Source organism: Microtus oregoni, unplaced genomic scaffold (assembly GCF_018167655.1).
Source record: "Microtus oregoni isolate MIOR12 unplaced genomic scaffold, Mior012 000001F_ref0000356, whole genome shotgun sequence".
Taxonomy (NCBI): domain Eukaryota; kingdom Metazoa; phylum Chordata; class Mammalia; order Rodentia; family Cricetidae; genus Microtus; species Microtus oregoni.
The window spans coordinates 14,741,430-14,760,479 of NW_024543060.1; the positions used below are offsets into that span (position 1 = coordinate 14,741,430).

General features: G+C 47.2%; 1 protein-coding gene and 1 non-coding gene across 2 annotated transcripts; both read left to right on the forward strand.

Annotated features, from left to right (window-relative positions):
• Positions 1-6,583: 6,583 nt before the first annotated feature.
• On the forward strand, positions 6,584-9,448 carry Tpt1 (tumor protein, translationally-controlled 1). The gene is made up of 6 exons (XM_041669168.1): positions 6,584-6,741; positions 6,925-6,998; positions 7,422-7,612; positions 7,910-8,015; positions 8,438-8,554; positions 9,226-9,448. The coding sequence occupies exons 1-6, from the start codon at positions 6,714-6,716 to the stop codon at positions 9,226-9,228; spliced, it is 519 nt and encodes a 172-aa protein (XP_041525102.1). The 5' UTR covers positions 6,584-6,713; the 3' UTR covers positions 9,229-9,448.
• LOC121464775 lies at positions 9,030-9,156 on the forward strand. The gene has a single exon (XR_005976558.1). It is a non-coding gene; the product is annotated as a small nucleolar RNA SNORA31 (small nucleolar RNA).
• Positions 9,449-19,050: the final 9,602 nt, after the last annotated feature.

Here is a 19,050-nt window from a genome sequence, read left to right on the forward strand (position 1 = left end):
AAATGACCGTCCTACATTGTGGGGCTGCGGGATGGGCATAGAGTGCACTCACCTTTCCCTGGGTATGAAATGGAGGCTCAATAAGTCTGGCAACTGGATGCTCAAGAGGCAGCAAAAAACATACCTAAAATGATTATAAGTTTGATTATTATAGATGACTATTAACCTGTATTTTTTAATTATATATCATACTTTCAATGAGCTGCATAAGTACTGAAGTGAAACCCACAACGTGGTCAACAATTTATTAAGGGGTGCAATGGAAAAACAGACAATACAGAACAAGGTAGATGCTGCTGCTGATCCAGCTGCCATGGTCCTGCCGTTCTGCCCAAGGGCGATGAGGAATAAGGCCTGCTCCTGCTCTGACAACCTAAGAGAGAGCTCTTTACCCCTCTCCATTTTATCTGGTCACATACCCAGAGAAAACCATGCCCAAAGGGCTAGTCACCCCAAATGTCACTGGCTTGTTCAAAATGTTTTCCTTTATAGAAAGAATTGTTTTAGAGAAAATATTTTGATGTCACCTTTTAACTAAAGCAAGAAGCCTTGAAGGCAGGAGCGAGAGGATTAAGCTGCCAATGAACGAGATGACAGATGACATGGATGTGTGTGTCTCTGTGTGTGTTTTAAAGATGTATGTATTATGTATACAGTGTATATATTATTTATTATGTATACAGTATTCTGCCTGCATATATGCCTGCATGCCAGAAGAAGGCACCAGACCTCACTATAGATGGTTGTGAACCACCATGTGTGGTTGTCAGGAATTGAACTCAGGACCTTAGGAAGGACAGGCAGTACTCTCATCCACTGAGCCATCTCTCCAGTCCTCTGTACAAAGCCTTTTACTAAATTAGGGCTTTTGTCAGGACCAATCACATAGAGCTGCATGTACTTCTTCAACCCCAGCACTCATGAAGCAGAGGCAGGAGGATCTCTGAGTTTGAGGCCAGCCTGGTCTACAGAGCAGGGCTACACAGTGAAGCCCTGTCTTCAAACAAAAACCCTAACCATATAATAGTGTGGGGAAAATCCTTATGCACCTCATCAGACACTAAAAAAGAGTTATTCTAGATTATTTGCTTTTATTCAGAAATTACTTAATTTTTTTTAAAATTTAGAAGCAGGGTTTTGCTAAATTACCCAGGCTGCTCTCCTTCTGCTTCAGTTTTGTAGCTGGGATTACAAATTTGTGCCACCAAGCTCAGCTCTGATAATGACTCATAATGAATTATATTGCTCTCTTTGTCTGGTTGCTAAAAACTCTCACTCAAGTCTAGAACCCACCTCTAGTTATTAAGACTTACTGATACCTGCTGGACAGTGGTGGTACACGCCTTTAATCCCAGCACTCGGGAGGCAGAGGCGGGTGGATCTCTGTGAGTTCAAGGCCAGTCTGGTCTATAGAGTGAGTTCCAGGGCACCCATGGCTACACAGAGAAACCCTATCTCACCTGTCTCAAAAACAAACAAACAAACAAGCAAACAAAAAGACAATAACAACAGCAAAAGACTCACACCCTTTCCTGGCTTCCTCTGATCTCATTTACACTTTCTGTTTGCACAAATTCCTCCACTAATTTAAGGAAGTTGTGCTTATAGAAACAAGAACTGCTACCAAACGTGGCAGAGTTACATCCCACTTCTGAACACTCTTGATAGGAGAGAGTAGAGCACAGAAGATAAGTTATCTTCCTCCTGCAGCAAGGTGACTAGCATGTGGTCCTCCATTCTTCACTGCTCCCTAAGAAGGACTTGTTGCCACTTTTAGCACGATAATTTATTAGTTCATTTTCCAGATAAAAAGGTCCTGGAGTATCCTCACAGGCTCTGTGTTTATGCAGGCATCAGAAAACCCATTGCCTCTCAGCCACACAGTTCAGATGGGACACGCCCTTCAGCCCTCTTAGGTATCTATGGCCCTTATTATTTCAAGAACTTTTCTTACAAATTGTCTACACATAGTGGTCCCAGTGCTCCATTCTCTGTGTCCACTGCTGTTTGGTATCTATGGGAAAGAACATGAATGCGCAAATAGCTTCAGCACCCGGATGTTGCAATCAGTACGGGTGTTCCCCCTTTTCCCCAGCCCAGCTGCCTCCCCTAGTCATCCAGTGTTATTTTCTTGATGCATGTCCTTCCAGACTTTTGGGTGTATCGCTGCAAAGATCTGTGTGTGTTTATAGCCATGGGTTTGCTTTTGAGGCAAAGTCGCATTCTATAGCCCTGGCTGGCCTAGAACTCGCTAGGTAGACCAGGCTGGCCTCAGACTCAGATCTGCCTGCTTTTGCCTCCCAAGCACTTGGATCAAATGTGGGCACCACCACACACAGCAACATGTTAGCTTTCTTTATCCACAACTGTGTGTTAAAAGAAGGGACAAAGACACAGGCTTTTTGGGTTCCAGTTACGCTGTAACCTAAGTTTCTGGCTGTACAGGAATCCAGAAAAAATCTGATTCTCCACTAGGACAGCCTCCCAGGGTGCTGCGCTGGAACATGGCTTCAGTTTGCTGCCACTTGCTCTCAAGTTTTGCTCTCAAGTTCATTCATTAAGTAAGTCACTTACTGGCTTCCTAACTAGTCCCTGTTCCGGGCACTGGGGACCGGCTGTGAGCAAATCTCTGCCTCCCTGGTTTGTCTGCTACCTTGAAGGGGAAACAAGATAAAACAGGATGTTGATAGATGATGAACTCCAAGGGAAAGTTAGGGAGAAAAGAATAGGGGATTCCAAGAGGAAACCAGAGGGAAAAAGAGAAAAGAGGCAGCCAGAGATTGTAAGTTTGTTTTCTTCTAACAAGAGGATATAACTTTAGAAATAGATAATGGAGAAGGTGAAAAAATAAGACGAGTTTATGTCTTTGATTGGTTAGTGCATGTGTGGTGTTGGAGGTGCATTCAGGTTGGTGTTGCCAGAGGTCAAGAGCGGGTGTGGTCTCTCTCCCTCCACCTAATTCTGTTACTGTTCTAACTAGACTAGCCGGGAGCCCCAGTCCTCCTGCTGCTACCCACATCAGAGCTGGGACACGGGAGCCATACTTGGCTTTTATGTGGGTGCTCATGCTTGCCAGCAAGCACTTCACCAGCTAAGCTGCCTCTTCCAACACATGCCTTTCCCTTTCTTACCTTCCTTCCTTCCTTCCCCTGAACTCGCTTGGTAGACCAAGTTCACCTTGAACTCACTGAGATCGCCTGGCTCTGCCTCCCAAGTGCTGGGATGGAAGGCTTGTACCACCGCCACCTGGCTCTTTCTCTTTTGTAGAAGGTGTAAGGTCCTCATGCTGACATATAGCACTAAAGAAACCAGAAACGTTAAATGCACAGACTTTTCTCTTTGATGGAAAGGATTTACACCTGTTTGCTCCCGAAAAGCTGGGACTGGATATAGTTAAGAGTCTGATAATCTTTGTTCTCTATAGGAGCAGCCTCACCTGAATCCCCAGCTTGCTTTGTTTATTCCGGACTCTTCAGCATTATTTCAGTCAACAGAGCCCATTCTTATGAAAGATGTCCCATGAACTTTGCAAGAGTATAATATTATTTTTATCCCAGAACCTTCCTCCCTAGACTCTTATTCTGAGCATGGTTTCTCAAGCAATAGAACCCATTCTTGCCAGGCGGTGGTGTGTACTCCTTTAATCCCAGCACTTGGGAGGCAGAGGCAGGTGGGATCTCTGTGAGTTCAAGGCCAGCCTGGTCTACAGAGTGAGTTCCAGGACTTGCTCCAAAGCTACAAAGAAACAAAAAACAAACAAAAAACCCATTCTTATGGAAGAGGTCTTAGGTATTTTACAGATGGCAGTACCTTGCAAAGGAGTCTTTCTTTTTCTGCCCCCTCCTCCCACCACACCCATACCCACCCACACACAAGGTTTCCCTCTGTAGCCCTGGCTGCCCTGGAACTCGCTTGGTAGACCAGGTTGGCCTCAACTCCAGACTGGCTCTAAGGGCTGGGATTAAAGCCATGCACCACTACCACCTTTAACCCCAGGACAAAGGAGTTTGGATGCACTCAGGGCTTAAACCCTATTGTGATAATTGTCACGAGGAGAGTTTTTTCAAAGTTGTCCTGTAACTATCTCAAGAATAAACTGCTTGGAGTTCGACTCTAGAAGTTCAAAGTAACACTGGTTAGTGAAGTCATGTTGAACCGAATTTTCTTCTTACCTCCAGTGATCATTACTCTTCGGGCTGTGGCACTTGTAGGAGCCCCCACATTTTTTATTTTTTTGCCTTTTATTTTCATAGCCAATTAGAAGCTTTCTTATTTATTTGTTTATTTTTCTTTTCTCTATAAAGTCCTGACTATCCTGGAACTTGCTACAGAGATCAGGCTGACCTTGAACTCACAGAGACCCACCTGCCTCTGCCTCACAAGGCTGGGATTAAAGGCATACACTACCACCTCCAGCTTCGAAGCTTTCTTTTTAAAGGGAGAGAAAAGAATTAAGGAAGGTATTTTTCAGCCACATCCCCCTCATCTCAGCAACACTCCCTAAGTTGGTTCCACGTGCCAAAAGTTGGTCATGGAGCAACTTCCTGCTCAGGGAAAATCAGTGATCTGCCAGTCCCACACATAAGGGCTTATCCCAGCTTGTGGGTTTCCTGGCTTTCAGACACACCTGCACTTTTAAAAGGTATCAAACTTCTTCCTTGGCTATTTTGAAAAGTTCTTTTCTTACTAGTGGGCTTGGCTGTGCATTAGCATTCTCCAAAGATTAAAAAAGTTCAGATGTGCCCGGCGGTGGTGGCGCACGCCTTTAATCCCAGCACTCGGGAGGCAGAGGCAGGCGGATCTCTGTGAGTTCGAGACCAGACTGGTCTACAAGAGCTAGTTCCAGGACAGGCTCCAAAACCACAGAGAAACCCTGTCTCAAAAAACCACAAAAAAAAAAAAAGTTCAGATGTGCTGGGCGGCAATGGTGCCCACATTTAATCTCAGCACTTGGGAGGCAGAGACTGGCGGATCTCTGTGAGTTTGAGGCCAGCCTGATATACAAGAGCTAGCCAGGCTGTTAGATATAGAAACTCTGTCTTGAAATCCTCCCCCAAAAAAAGTTCAGATGGGGCTGGAGAGATGGCTCAGAGGTTAAGAGCACTTACTGCTCTTCCAGAGGTCCTAAATTCAATCCCCAGCAACCACATGGTGGCTCACAACCATCTGTAATGAGATCTGGTACCCTCTACTGGCATGCAAGCATACATAAAAAAAAAGTTCAGATGCCTGAGTCCCACTGTAGAATTTCAAACTCTTTTCTTTTCATCTTGTGTGCAGGCTTGGCATCTTCTTATTTTTTCCCCAAGCTCCTACAGTCAGGAATGAGGACTATGGTTGTACTGACCTCTAGACTACAGCCCCCCTGCCCACATGCCAGCAGTCCTCAATACTGTTACACCTCAGCTCACCATTAGACCACACAGTTCCACCGACCAATAGAATACAGTTCCACTGACCACTAGAGTTCCACTGACCACCTGACTACAGTTCCAGTGACCACTAGACTACAGTTCCAGTGACCACTAGACTACAATTCCAGTAACCACTAGACTACAATTCCACTGGCCACTAGGCTATAGTTTTTGATTTCTTCCTTCCAGTATAAACCTGATCTTCCCCAAGGGTTTATTCCTGGATGCGTTATTACCGTATTTGTGACAGTTTCTTAATGTGTAAGCCTGCTCCTTTGACATATGAGGATGAAGTTTCCTACGAGGGCAGGCAGGGCTGGCTGTGTCGTTCTTAAGTGGGACCAACGAGAAAATGGCCAACACTACGAATACAACAGACTACAATTTGGAAATGGAAGACACTTTGTGATTTCATCATGTCAAACATGTCTACCTGAACAACCGGACTGAAAAGTTGTTCTTTATGTACTTCGTAATGGATTGTAAAAGTTCTTCAAATCAGCAGGGCAAGTGGATAGCGCCTCATTTGGGTCTGTTCAACCCTGAAGCACCAGGGATAAACGAGAAAGAGTAGATTGGTTCTGACAAAGGACGTCATTGGAGACCAAGACCAAAACAGCTGTCCTGTCAGATCCACCGCTGGCTCTGACAGCCGGATCCCAGCCGAGAGACCGCTCCCTCCCGACGTAAGTCCGGCGAAGTCAGGAGACAGCCGTGGGCCAGAGGCGGAGATCCGGGACGCCGGCCCACAGCGCTGTCCCCGTAGTCCCCGCAGGCTCGGCGGCTCACCCGGCCACAGGCATCCGATTATGCTGACATTTTCCTTCCGAGAAAGGGGTGGGAACTTGAGCTGCTCGGCGCGGCAGGAGGCGGGAGCAGTTGCCCCGGGGGCCACACCCGAGAGGTGACTCAAGCTACAGGACGTCAGCCGTTTCCGGTCCCAGCAGGCCCCGGGCGTGCACTCCCAGCCCCCGCCCGCCCGCCCCCGCCCCCGCCCCCGCCCGCACCCAAGGGGGCCGCCACATTGTGTCCCCGCCAAGTCCCCGGATGCCCGCCGCCCTCCCCTTTCGGTCCCCGCCGCGGCCACGCCCCCGCGCCGCTCTGCGTGCCACGTCACCGCTTGCGCCACTTCCGGGGGCGCAGCGGGCGATGACGTAGAGGAACGTGCCCTCTATATGAGGTTGGGGAGCGCCCGAGTCGGCCTTTTCCGCCCGCTCCCCCCTCCCCCCGAGCGCCGCTCCGGCTGCACCGCGCTCGCTCCGCGCTGTCAGGCTAGCGCCTCCGTCCCCAGACGCCACCATGATCATTTACCGGGACATCATCAGCCGTGAGTCCTCCGGCCGCCCGGGGTGGGGGTGGGGGTCTGGGTGCGGGTGGGCTCGCGGGGGGAGGGGGGTGAGGCCGGGGCCCGAGCGCAGAGCTTGCGGCCGGGAGCTGCCGCGTGCGCCCAGCCGGCGCGGGAAATGGCGGGCCTCCGCACGCTGACGGGCGGCTCCCTGTCCTCCTTCAGATGACGAGCTGTTCTCCGACATCTACAAGATCCGGGAGATCGCGGACGGGCTGTGCCTGGAGGTGGAGGGCAAGGTGAGCGGGGGCGCCGCGGGGAGGCCGGGCGGGCTGGGCTTGCGGCTCGCCCGCCGGAGCTCGTGCAATCCTCCCAGCCGCCTCCAGGCGGAGGAGACGCTCTTTCCGGCCTTGGGTTTTTCTAGAAAAGTGGAGGCGGAGCCGAGCCTGGAAATAGGTCCGCGAACTCAGCGCCCATCCTCCTTCCGGGCGACCGGGGACATATTGTCTCTGTTTAGGATATCTTGGCGCTGTGTGCGCTTAACCCATGGCGGTCCGAGAGCCGACAACTTCTTGCTTTCGTTTGACCGTCGTTTTCGGTCTGGGCAACGATTCTTTTTTGTTGGGTTCAGAATTTCAGGGAATTGACAGATGGTTGCCGGCGTGTAGAAGGTAAATTGGAGGTGGGTTGTTTGCAACTGAATTCTTTTTTTCTTCATGTAGATGGTCAGTAGAACAGAGGGTAACATCGATGACTCGCTCATTGGTGGGAATGCTTCCGCCGAAGGCCCAGAGGGCGAAGGTACCGAAAGCACAGTAGTCACTGGTGTTGACATTGTCATGAACCACCACTTACAAGAAACCAGCTTCACAAAAGAGGCCTACAAAAAGTACATCAAAGATTATATGAAATCGTAAGTGAGATGCTAAGCACCCTGTTTTGGTGGTTGGGGGGTCCTAGAAGATTTGTGTCCAGTTAATTCCTTAGTCAGAATGGGATTTGACAAAGGACCTTTTGTTGTTATTCAATAATGGTTGCTTTTCAGTAATGTGAGCCTAGTGGAGCAATCAGTCTGGCTTTAACTTTGAAGAATAGAGGCAGTTCTTTTAAGAGTTAGTAAGCTTGGGCATTTTTAAGTTTGAGGCTTGTATTTATTGGACAAAACTGAAAATTCAGTATTTTAATGACTTGATAAAATTTACTGTTTTAGACTCAAAGGCAAACTTGAAGAACAGAAACCAGAAAGAGTAAAGCCTTTTATGACTGGGGCTGCAGAACAAATTAAGCACATCCTTGCTAATTTCAATAACTACCAGGTAAATCAATCAAAGGCTTGTACAGTCTTAGCCACAGGGACAGAGGGGGTTGGTTTGTTTTTGTTACTATTGTCCTGGCTGTCCCAGCACTCACAGTATAAACAGCTAGCTTTGAACCCCCTGAGGTCCACCCACCTGGGATTAAAGGCGTGTGCCACCATACCAGATGAGGAGCTGATATTTAAATTGGTGAACTTTACTTTCTTTTCATTGCGACCAGACTGGCCTTGAACCCAGAGGTCCACCTGTGTCTCCTGAGTGCTGGGGTTAAAGGTGTGTGCCAAGGCACTTGGCTGGCATCAGAGGCTTTACTTGCCAAAATGTTGGCCTGGAGCTGTTCTGAGTCTCCCTTTTATGGTTTGCTTTGATTTGTGTTTGTGAGTGTATAATGTCTAATCCCAGGTATTTGTGACTTGTTTAAGTTTTTTATTGGTGAGAACATGAATCCAGATGGCATGGTTGCTCTCCTGGACTACCGTGAAGATGGCGTGACTCCATACATGATTTTCTTCAAGGATGGCTTAGAGATGGAGAAATGTGTAAGTATATGTTGAAGTTAGTGATGTAGAACTAGAAGACAGTTCCGGTCTGAGTTCTGTGTGGTGAGATCTGGGCTCCTTTACTCCTGTGCCTTAAACATAAAAGGACCTGGACGTAGATTGGCTTCCTTGGTAGAGTGCTTGGGGAAGTGGTGAGGTGGGAATCTGAAACTCAGGTCAGGTAGAGTTGGACAGCCTGGGTTACATGGTGAGATGAGGGTAGACAGGCGATGGGTGCCTCTGCCCCACAGTGGGTTTAATTTATTGTTGTGCCACGGGATTTCTTCTCTCCTGAGTTAATCACAGAAGTGTCAACTGGTGAAGGCTTTTGAGTAAGCCGGGTGGAAAGTGAGCTTAAACTATACGGAAGTGGGCGAGCACTCTGGGATGACTGGGTATCCAGACAGTGGCTGCTGTTTGCTCTGAATGGGATCTGCAGCAAGATTGGCATGTCTGCTGGCTTGGAGAGGGCAGCCTGCATCCACTGATAGACCTGGAACAGTTTGTGGTTCTTCTGGTTTGCACTAGGATGCCAAAGAAAATGCTCTCCGCGCTTCCTGTCTGTCTCTGTGGCAGTCCAGATTGAATTGGAGAGTACATGTATATGGCAGGAGAGTTGTGAATCGAGCTGGGGGTAGGGCAGCTCCTAATGCAGTCTCCTTGTTTTGCAGTAACAAATTGGATCTATCACCTGTCACCATAACCGTCTGCTGCTTCCCATCCATACAACACCAGGACTTAGGACAAATGGGACTGATGTCACCTTGAGCTCTTATTTTGACCATGATTTATCTGGAGTGGAGACATTGTTTTTTTCTTTTTTCCTTTTTTTTTTTTCTTTAAAGAAAAAACATGTCATGTAGGTTGTCTAAAAATAAAGTGCATTTAAATTCACTTCAAATGCCTCTTAGTTTAATGTGATTGTGCTGACTCTGTCTTCAGTGGTGGTCAAGCTGGAGCCTGGTGGTCGATGCTAGAAAGCTAACATGACTGCTGCAGTGGGAACCACTTACAAGAGTGAGTTGCAGTGAAGGGAAAGATGTGACGTGGAGGAGCTTGCCAAAATAGAAAAAGACCAAAGTGTTGTCTGCTGTTTTGAGAAGCAGAGCCAAGTCTCTGGGGTGAAGTCAGGTACCTGGTACCTGGAGAAGAGGTTGGCTGTCCATCTTAGAGTTGTACAGATGTGGTGGCACAAGCCTTGAGTGTATTTTGGTTTTTTGGTTGTGCTATTTTGAGACAGGGTTTTTATGTGGCCCTGCCTGTTCTGAACTCAGTCTCGAACTCAGATCTGCCTCCCGAGTGCTGAGACTAAAGACAAGTGCCACCACACATGATTTTTTGTTTTTCGAGACAGGGTTTCTCTGGCTTTGGAGCCTGTCCTGGAACTAGCTCTTGTAGACCAGGCTGGTCTCGAACTCACAGAGATCCGCCTGCCTCTGCCTCCCGAGTGCTGGGATTAAAGGCGTGCACCACCATCACCCGGCAATATGACTGATCATTTTTAAATGGAGGAAAGTTGTTTTGGATACCTTTTTGGGCTAGGATGTGAGATGTGTTGATCTAGTTGGTTTGACTTGTCAAATGAACTAAATTGGGTTGATGTGTTTGCAATCTAAGGTTTGTCCAGTGGGGTTCTAGCTCCCTTTTGTGATGGGAATCTTAAATACTCGATATTTTGAAAAAGGGGAAAGTGCAGTTGTGATCTAGGAAGCCACTTAATTGTCTTTGAAAATGTTAACAGGTTTCCAGGCCACTGTAAACTGCTGTTGACACCAGTCAGTACACGTTGTGGAAGGACCTTGAGAAAACCTGAAACCTACTTGTGCTAACTCTAGAGAAGGGAACACATCCCAACCCAGAAGCTTTGCAGGGGAGGTGATGGGTTTTTTGTTTTTTGTCCTGTTTTGTTTCTCGATCAACCTACCTCTGCCTTCCCAAGAGGCATCAAAGGTTTACTCTTACCACCACCTGGCAAGATTTGTTTTGGTCCTGGAAATTGAATCTCCAGTGTATGTGGTTAGCACACCACCAACGCTGGTTTCAGCTTCAACCCCTGGGGCTTATTTTAGGGTTTGGATGTTGAACTCAAACCTCTTAGTGCTAGGACTTGAGGCTTGCACTACCATATCATACCAGGCTCCCAACTTTCTTAGTCATTTTTCCTAATTGTCCCTGCAGTGTCTGTCCCGTATGTGTGTAGTCCTGGCAGTTACCTTCAGCTGCCCCTTATTTTTATTATTTACTTTCTGGTTACTGCTAGAGCCACTGCGAGAATAGCAAGTACCTGCGCTTGGTGTACAGGTCAGTACCACTTGATCTTTCTGATGTTGTGTCTGGTGCAGACCGGTTTGAGTACCTGTGGCCCCGGGCCTATGTTGCATGTGTGGAGACAATGGGATGGAGAAAGGACTTATAATGTCTGTGAAATCCTTTGTAGGGTACCATTTGAATGGGATGTGAAGGAGTGGCCATGTGGATGGCCGAGAGCAGACCATTCAAGCACCTTCACCTAAGATGTGTGGGGTGTTTACCAGAGAAGACTGCTTAGACATGGGTTTGAGCCAATACAAGTCTTTATTAGCCAGCTGGTGACTATGCCGGGGGTTCAGGATCCCATTGTAGCCTCTGAGCCTTTCTCAGGGTAAGCTTTTAACCATAAAAACAATGTTCTGGGTTGACATACTTGGTTTAATAACAAGAACAGTTAGCTAGAAACAGAACAATAGAAACCAAAAGGCAAGGTTAGAGACTTCTCAGAACTAAGGATCTTACTGAATTAGGTCTTTGTTTTAGTTTTGGCTGTGTGGTACTTTCATCATGGAGTCAGTCGTGCTAAGATCTGAGGGTCTACTAGGTCTGGTGCCCTGTTCGTTCTTAGTGAATGAGTCAAATCATGGGCTCATCCTGTTTCCAAGAGGTGCAGTTTGTCCTTAGGAGCGCGCGCGCGAGCGTGCGTGCGTGCGTGCGTGCGTGCGTGTGTGTGTGTGTGTGTGGTTTATTGGGCGACTTACAGGCTGCAGCCCAGCTAATCCAACAGTGGCTGGCTGTGAACAGAAAGTTCAAGAACGTAGTAGTTCCTCAGTCCACAAGGCTGAGTGTCTCAATTGCTCTTCTGTGTATGCTGGAATCGCAAAGAAGCAGGCTCCAATGCCAATGCAGGAGTGGGCTTGCTAGCATGGTGAGGGCAAGCAGGCAAAAGAGCAAACACTTCCTTCTCCCACGTCCTTACATAAGCTTCCTGCCGAAGGTGTGGCCCAGGTTAAGTTGTGTCTTCCCTCTTCAGTGGTCTAGTGAGTGGATTCATCCACTTCAAAGGAAGCAAAAATAATCTCTCACAGGTGTGCTCACCATGTCTGGATCGTAGTTCATTCCAGATGTAGTCAAGCTGACAACCAAGAGTAGCCGTCACACACAGCAACAGAATCTCTAAATAAGACACTGACTAAGCGCTGGCAGGAATGTTCAGGGCTTTCAATCCCTGGCCCACTTTCCCTAACTGCTAGATGCTAGTCCAGTTTTCAGTGTCCTGTCTCCTCCGGGTGGTCCTTCTTGAGTTGGTGGATTCTCTTCAGGCCCGCTTACTCACATGCAGGGCAGCACTAAGGAAAGATTTTATTATTTTTTTTTTAAGCTTGCAGTGCTTGGATGCTTATCCAAGTAGAAAATACATGGAAAGCGTCCTTAAATATTTGGAGCCACATTCTGATGGGTCACGGTCCTCTTTCCATGGATGACGTCCACTGATGCTCCTTTCCTTCCCACCATTTAAGAGATGGCATTTTTATCCGTGGGATTCGGCTGCTGTGCGTAGAAGCCAGTTGCCTAGTGTTTTGGAGCTGTTGTAAGCCCAGTACAACACCCTGAAGAGAAATGTGCTATCTCTAACTCCAGAGTCCAGGAGTTAGAAATTGGGGTGTCCTGGGGTGTTCCTCAGCTCCACTGTCCTAGCTCTTAGCAACCTTGTGCATGCACCATCTACAGGTGAGAAGTTTCCAATAGCTTCGCAGGAATTTTTTGCCTAGACGGGTTTTTCTGTGTAGCCCTGGCTGTCCTGAAACTCTTTATAGATCAGGCTGGCCTCAAATTCAGAGATTCTTGACTGGGCGGTGGTGGCGCATGCTTTTAATCCCAGCACTTGGGAGGCAGAGACAGGCAGATCTCTGAGTTCGAGACCAGCCTGGTCTACAGAGCTACTGAGAAACCCTGTCCCAAAAAAGAGAGAGAGAGATCCTCCTACCTCTGCCTCCTCAAAGCTACAGAGAAACCCTGTCTCAAAAAAAAAAAAATGAGAGAGAGAGAGAGAGAGAGATCCTCCTACCTCTGCCTCCTAAATGCTGGGATTAAAGGCACACACCACCATCACCTGGCAGGGATTCTTAGGCAAGTGAACTAGATTTGTGTTGTTGGAGCTAATTCTGAACTTGAGAGTTAGACAACAACACAGCAGAGTAAACCGGTAATTAGGAGAGTAACCACAAATCTCAAAACTTGAAGACCCGTCACACATCATTCTATGTGAGCACAGGCAATGAGAGGCCCCGGCTGGTGGGCAGAACTCTCCGTGAAACATAACTCACCAAGGAGGAGCTGAACCAGCAGGGACACCACATGGCAGCGATTGGTCACATTTATGCCACCCTGCATCTTCCTGGAGGCCACAGACTTTACAGCACAGAGGAAACATCAGCATCGTAATTTATGTAATTCATATCCCAAAGAAATTAAGGCGTTTCAGGTGGTGGTGATACACACCTTTGATCCCAGCAGAGGGATCAGATCGGAGGCAGACAGATCTCTGATTTCAAGGCCAGACTGGTCTACAGAGCAAGTTCCAGGTCAGTCAGGGGTACATGGAGAAACTTTTGTCTTGAAAGATCAAAAGGAGAAAAGAAGGAGGAGGAGGAAGAAGAAGGAAGAAAAGAAATTAGGGTGTAACTATGTTTTGGGGAACCTTTCATTTATATTAGCATATAAATTATATATGCAATTGTATAAATTCATATGTAAATACATATAGTCTATATTATTTCAAACAAAAATTCCCAAGTAGTGCACTCAAGGAGAAACGGTGCTGCACGCCTTCCATTGGCCGAGTTAGCTGTTTCCGTCAGGTCCTAAAGTGGGCAGTTTATCCACGGAATCCCCCAGCCCCACTCACTAGTCACGTGACAGCAGCAGCAATAACCATCAGCCCCTGTGCCTGTCAGCAGTCCAAAACAGAGCACCACCTGGAGGTCAGGAGCATGTTTTGAACTTCTAGAATATTCCATCTCGTTTGTCTATATCTCTAGAGAGCCTGTAGATTGTGGATTTCTGCTGTTATGCATGGTTTCCACTAATGGAGAGTGACATTTAAGACTCTCACAGACTGGGCCATGAGAACCTCTGGAGAGGATGTAGTTTTAGTGTGGGGGGTCAATTATGCCTCAGTTAGAAAACAATGTCAACCGTGCACCTAGAGGAAAATGTTTTCCAAGGTAGCTTGCTCAATGATGCTTCCTCAATTACTTTCCCCAGCCTGGGAGACTTCTCTGGTCATTTTCCAGTGCTTTGTGCCTCTCTGGGTACACAGGGAGAGCGGACGACTCCTCTACAGATCTTTAGCCCGTGAGTCATAAGTGTCGGGCTGGATGAAAACTGAGGTATTCGGTGACTCACTGGAGGGCGCTGCCCAGGGGGCACACAGAAGTCAAAATTGTTAGTCAGCTTTTGTTGGCTTTGTGTGTGTGCACGGGGGATTGAGCCCAGGGCTGCATCGTGCCAATCGATTCTCTATCACTGAGCAACACCCCCAGACCTCAGTGCAATATTTTAATAATAATACTTTTGGGCTATTTAGGCATCATTCAGTTCTGAGCGGCTGTCGTTTTTTGTTGTTATTGTTACTGGGTTTTTTTTTTTTTTGTATTGTTGTTTGAGACAGGGTCTCTCTGTGTAACTTCCTGGCTGTCCCAGAAATCAGAGATCCACCTGCCCCTGCCTCCTGAGTGCTAGGATTAAAGACGTGCCCCGCTGCTGCCACCATCTGGCAACAAATATATTCTTCACAAGATAGGACAGGAACATGTATGCTCAGCTTCTCCTTAGGTCCACTGCACCTGAGGCTGAACTGTGAGCCAAAAGAAATGTTTCCCCCAGTGTGTGTGTGTGTGTGTGTGTGTGTGTGTGTGTGTGTGTGTGTGATTTTAATCCCAGCACTCAGGAGGCAGAGGTGGAGCAGGTATTTGGTTACAGCAGTGAAAAGCTGTCTGATATAATTCTCAAAGAAACAAGCAGGGACTTGGAAAATCATAGAAAAAGCTAATATTTTCTGGACCTAATTTTAGCCCACCTAAAACAGCTGTACATGTAATTTCCCTTCAGCACATTAATTCAAGAATTTTCTCTAATAACTCCTGAGCTGCTGTGTCAGCAAAACAGCCAAACTCATATTTTAATCTAAGGTGAAAACTGACCAGTTAAAGAGGAAAACAGCTGCACATAAAATTAGAAAGAAAAAAATGGATACTTTTTATTATTACCTCCCTGAGATGAAAATCTGTGTGTCAGCAGCTGTGAACATAAACTAGAAGCTAAGTCAATTCAAACCCTGGTGTGTTACACTGAAATCTTTCCTCCTCACACCCCAGTGCACCCGTCTTCCAGGGCCTCCTGACTCTGTAAACCGAGGGGAACTGGAAGGGATGGATTTAGCAGGTGGGACGAGTGTTGGGCGACTGCCCTGCTGTAATACGAGCACAATGGTAGCACCAACTGCCACTGTCTATTAAAAGCTGCTGAAATTTGGTTAAGCAATGTGCAACCTGCTCCCTTCTGCTCCGCAGACAGGGAGGAGGGTGGGTGAGCGTGGGAGCAGCCACGACTTTATGGAGGAACGATGCTTTCATCACAAACATAAGGCTGTGACTGAGGCCCTGCTGGCAAAGATGGGTCCTCCCGTAACTCCATTACCCCCTCTCGTCCACCTTCTTTTCCTTTCTTTTCACATGGTCTCACTATGTAGCTCCAGCTAGCTTCAGACTCTTAATACTCTTGTGTCTCTGATCCCAAGTGCTGGCCTTACAGGCATGCATTTTAGTTATTTGTTTGTTTGGGTTTTTTTTTCTTTTTACTTTCAAGACAGGGTTTCTCTGTATAGTCCTGGCTGTCCTAGAACTCTCTCTGTAGACCAGGCTGGCCTTGAACTCAGAAATCCACCTACCTCTGCCTCCCAAATGCTGGGATTAAAGGCACCACCCTGTGGCTATGCATTTTATTTTATAAATGTGTTCATTTCCCATGAGGCCAGAAAAGGAGAAAGGATCTCCTGGGACTAGAGTTACAGACAGTTGCTAGCCAGCATGTGGGTGCTAGGAACTGGACCTAGGTCATCTGAAAAAGCAGCCAGTGCTTTTAACCAGTGAGCCATCTCTACAACCCACTGTGTGTGTGTGTATGTGTGTGTGTATACTAATATAAAATTTATAGGACACAGGAACTTTCATAAGGAAAGGATGACCAAAAGAAACAGGTAAAGAAGTAAATCATTTTATCCTGAGGTTTGGTGAAAAGTGGACGGGGCACAGTATGACTGGATGGTTTCTACGGCTACAATGAAGCACCTTGACCAAGCAACTTGGAGGAGAAAAGGTCCATTTGGTTTACAGATCCCAAGTCAGAGTCCACTGAAGAAAGGCAAAGCAGGAACCTAGCGGCAGGAGCTGGTGCAGAGGCCGTGGAGGGGCTGCTTACTGGCTTGCTCCTCAAGGCTTGTTCAGTCTCTTTCCTTCCTCGCTTCCTCCCTCCCTCCCTCCCTTCCTCTCTCTCTCTCTTTCTTTTTTGAAATCTGGTTTCTCTGTGTAACTTTGGAGCCTGTCCTGGAACTCACTTTATAGACCAGGCTGGCCTCGAACTCACAGAGTTCTGCCTGCCTCTGCCTCCTGAGCGCTGGACTTAAAGGTGTCACCACCACTGCCCATCAAGCCTGCTTTATTGTAGAACCCAGGACCACCATTCCAAAGATGGAACCACACACCATGGACTGGGCCCTCCTTCACTGATCATTAGTCAAGAAAATGCCCTACCAGGCCAGGCAGTGATAGTGAATACCTTTAATCTCAGCACTTTGGAAGCAGATGCAGGCAGATCTCTGGGTTTAATGTCATCCTCGTCTACAAAGTGAGGTCCAGGATAGTCAGGGCTACACAGAGAAACCCTGTCTCAAGATAAATGTATTTGGCCAGGCGGTGGTGGCGCACGCCTTTAATCCCAGCACTCGGGAGGCAGAGGCAGGCGGATCTCTGTGAGTTCGAGACCAGCCTGGTCTACAAGAGCTAGTGCCAGGACAGGCTCCAAAGCCACAGAGAAACCCTGTCTCGAAAAACCAAAAAAAAAAAAAAGATAAATGTATTTGCATACAAATGGATGGAAATAGAAAACACTATCCTGAGTGAGGTAAGCCAGACCCAAAAAGAGGAACATGGGATGTACTCACTCATATTTGGTTTCTAGCCATAAATAAAGGACATTGAGCTTATAATTCATGTTCCTAGAGAAGCTAAATAAGGTGAATCCAAAGACAAACACATAGGCATCCTCAGGAATATTAACCTTCATCAGGCGATGAAAGGAGACAGAGACAGAGACCCACACGGGAGCACCGGACAGAAATCTCAAGGTCCAAATCAGGAGCAGAAGGAGACGGAGCACGAGCAAGGAACTCAGGACCACGAGGGGTGCACCCACACACTAAGACAATGGGGATGTTCTATTGGGATCTCACCAAGGCCAGCTGGCCTAGGTCTGAAAAAGCATGGGATAAATCCGGACTAGCTGAACATAGCGGACAATGAGGAATACTGAGAATTCAAGAACAATTGCAGTGGGTTTTTGATCCTACTGCACGTACTGGCTTTGTGGGAGCCTAGGCAGTTTGAATGCTCACCTTACGAGACCTGGATAGAGGTGGGCAGTCCTTGGGCTTCCCACAGGTCAGGGAACCCTGATTGCTCTTCGAGCAGATGAGGGAGGGGGACTTGATCGGGGGAGGGGGAGGGAAATGGGAAGCGGTTGTGGGGACGAGGCAGAAATCCTTAATAAATAAATAAATTTAAAAAAGAAAAAAAAAAGAAAGAGGTGGGGAGGCTGGAGAGATGGCTCAGAGGTTAAGAGCATTGTCTGCTCTTCCAAAGGTCCTGAGTTCAAATCCCGGCAACCACATGGTGGCTCACAACCATCTGTAATGGGGTCTGGTGCCCTCTTCTGGCCTGCAGGCATACACACAGACAGAATATTGTATACATAATAAATAAATAAATATTAAAAAAAGACAGAATATTGTATACATAATAAATAAATATTTTTTAAAAAAGAGAGACAGAGAGAAAGGAGAGAGACAGAGAGAAAGGAGAGAGAGACAGGGGAGGAAGGAAAGAAGGAAGGAAGGAAAATGGCTTACAGATTTGCTTGCTTATAGCCCAGTCTTCTGGAGGCATCTCCTTAACTGCGGTTCCTCTCAGGTACGTTGGCGTAAAACTAGCCTGAACAAAGAGGTTTGATAGAATGGTAACAAATTGTGGGAAATTTGCAAAGCCAAATTCATTCAGATTCTCCTCTGTCCTAATGACGGGGAGGTTCCCTTTCTCGGTGTGTCTGAGGGGGGCCGTTCTCTCAGAGAGAGGCCCTGTGATCTGTTTCAGGGAAAGAGGGTGGGGAGAAAATGAGGGTGGCCTCTCTGCCATTCATTTTCTCACTGCCAAGGTAGAATCTTTGAGGGTATCAGACCTTTAACCTCGTCATTAACATTCCAAGAAACCCGTGGAGGCTGGCTCTGTTGGACTTGGGAATTACACCAGACACCTGCCAAACATTGCTTAGCTTCCCTACCAGGTTCTTTGATAATTTTGCTGACTGTTCTTTCCTTTTAATCCCTTGGCCTACTTCTGTCAGAGTCTGTAACCGGCCTGAGATTTTGCCGTTTGCAAGCTAACACGTTACTGGAGTTTCACATATATGTTTTGACAGGAGACACCAAACTTATGTGTCAAAACTACAGCTTATCACTGACACAGAGACAGCAGCTGGGGAGCACCTCGAAGCAGTCCCCACACCCTGTCCCTCAGCAGTGACGTAAAGGCCGGATGCTACCGCATAGGCAGAGGGGTGCACTGCAGAAGAGCTCCCCCAAACCAGAAGACCGAGATTTATAGGGCAGTTGGCACCTTTGTCTCTGATGTCACCTGATGTCCAAGAGACACCGCTCATCACCCTGGAATGAATGGGGACTTACCTTTTGGAGAGAGGGTAAGGTGACTGACTTCTTTTGGGAAGGCCACCTCCAAACTTCTTCAGAAGGATACACTAGCTTCTGGACTGTAAGCTGCCACCTCAATTAAATTCCTTTATATGAGTTGCTATGGTTATGGTGTCTCTTTACAGCAATAGAAACTCTAAGACACCCTGTTTGGAAAAAAAAATAAAAAATGAAATTGCAGAGATAGTAATCCATTTTGTAGCAG

Excerpts from the sequence above, each read along its gene's own strand:
- Tpt1 (XM_041669168.1), top strand. The coding sequence starts at position 6,714 with ATGATCATTTACCGGGACATCATCAGCC. Across the intron at positions 6,742-6,924 it reads TTACCGGGACATCATCAGCC|ATGACGAGCTGTTCTCCGAC; the intron begins GTGAGTCCTCCG and ends GTCCTCCTTCAG. Across the intron at positions 6,999-7,421 it reads GCCTGGAGGTGGAGGGCAAG|ATGGTCAGTAGAACAGAGGG; the intron begins GTGAGCGGGGGC and ends TTCTTCATGTAG.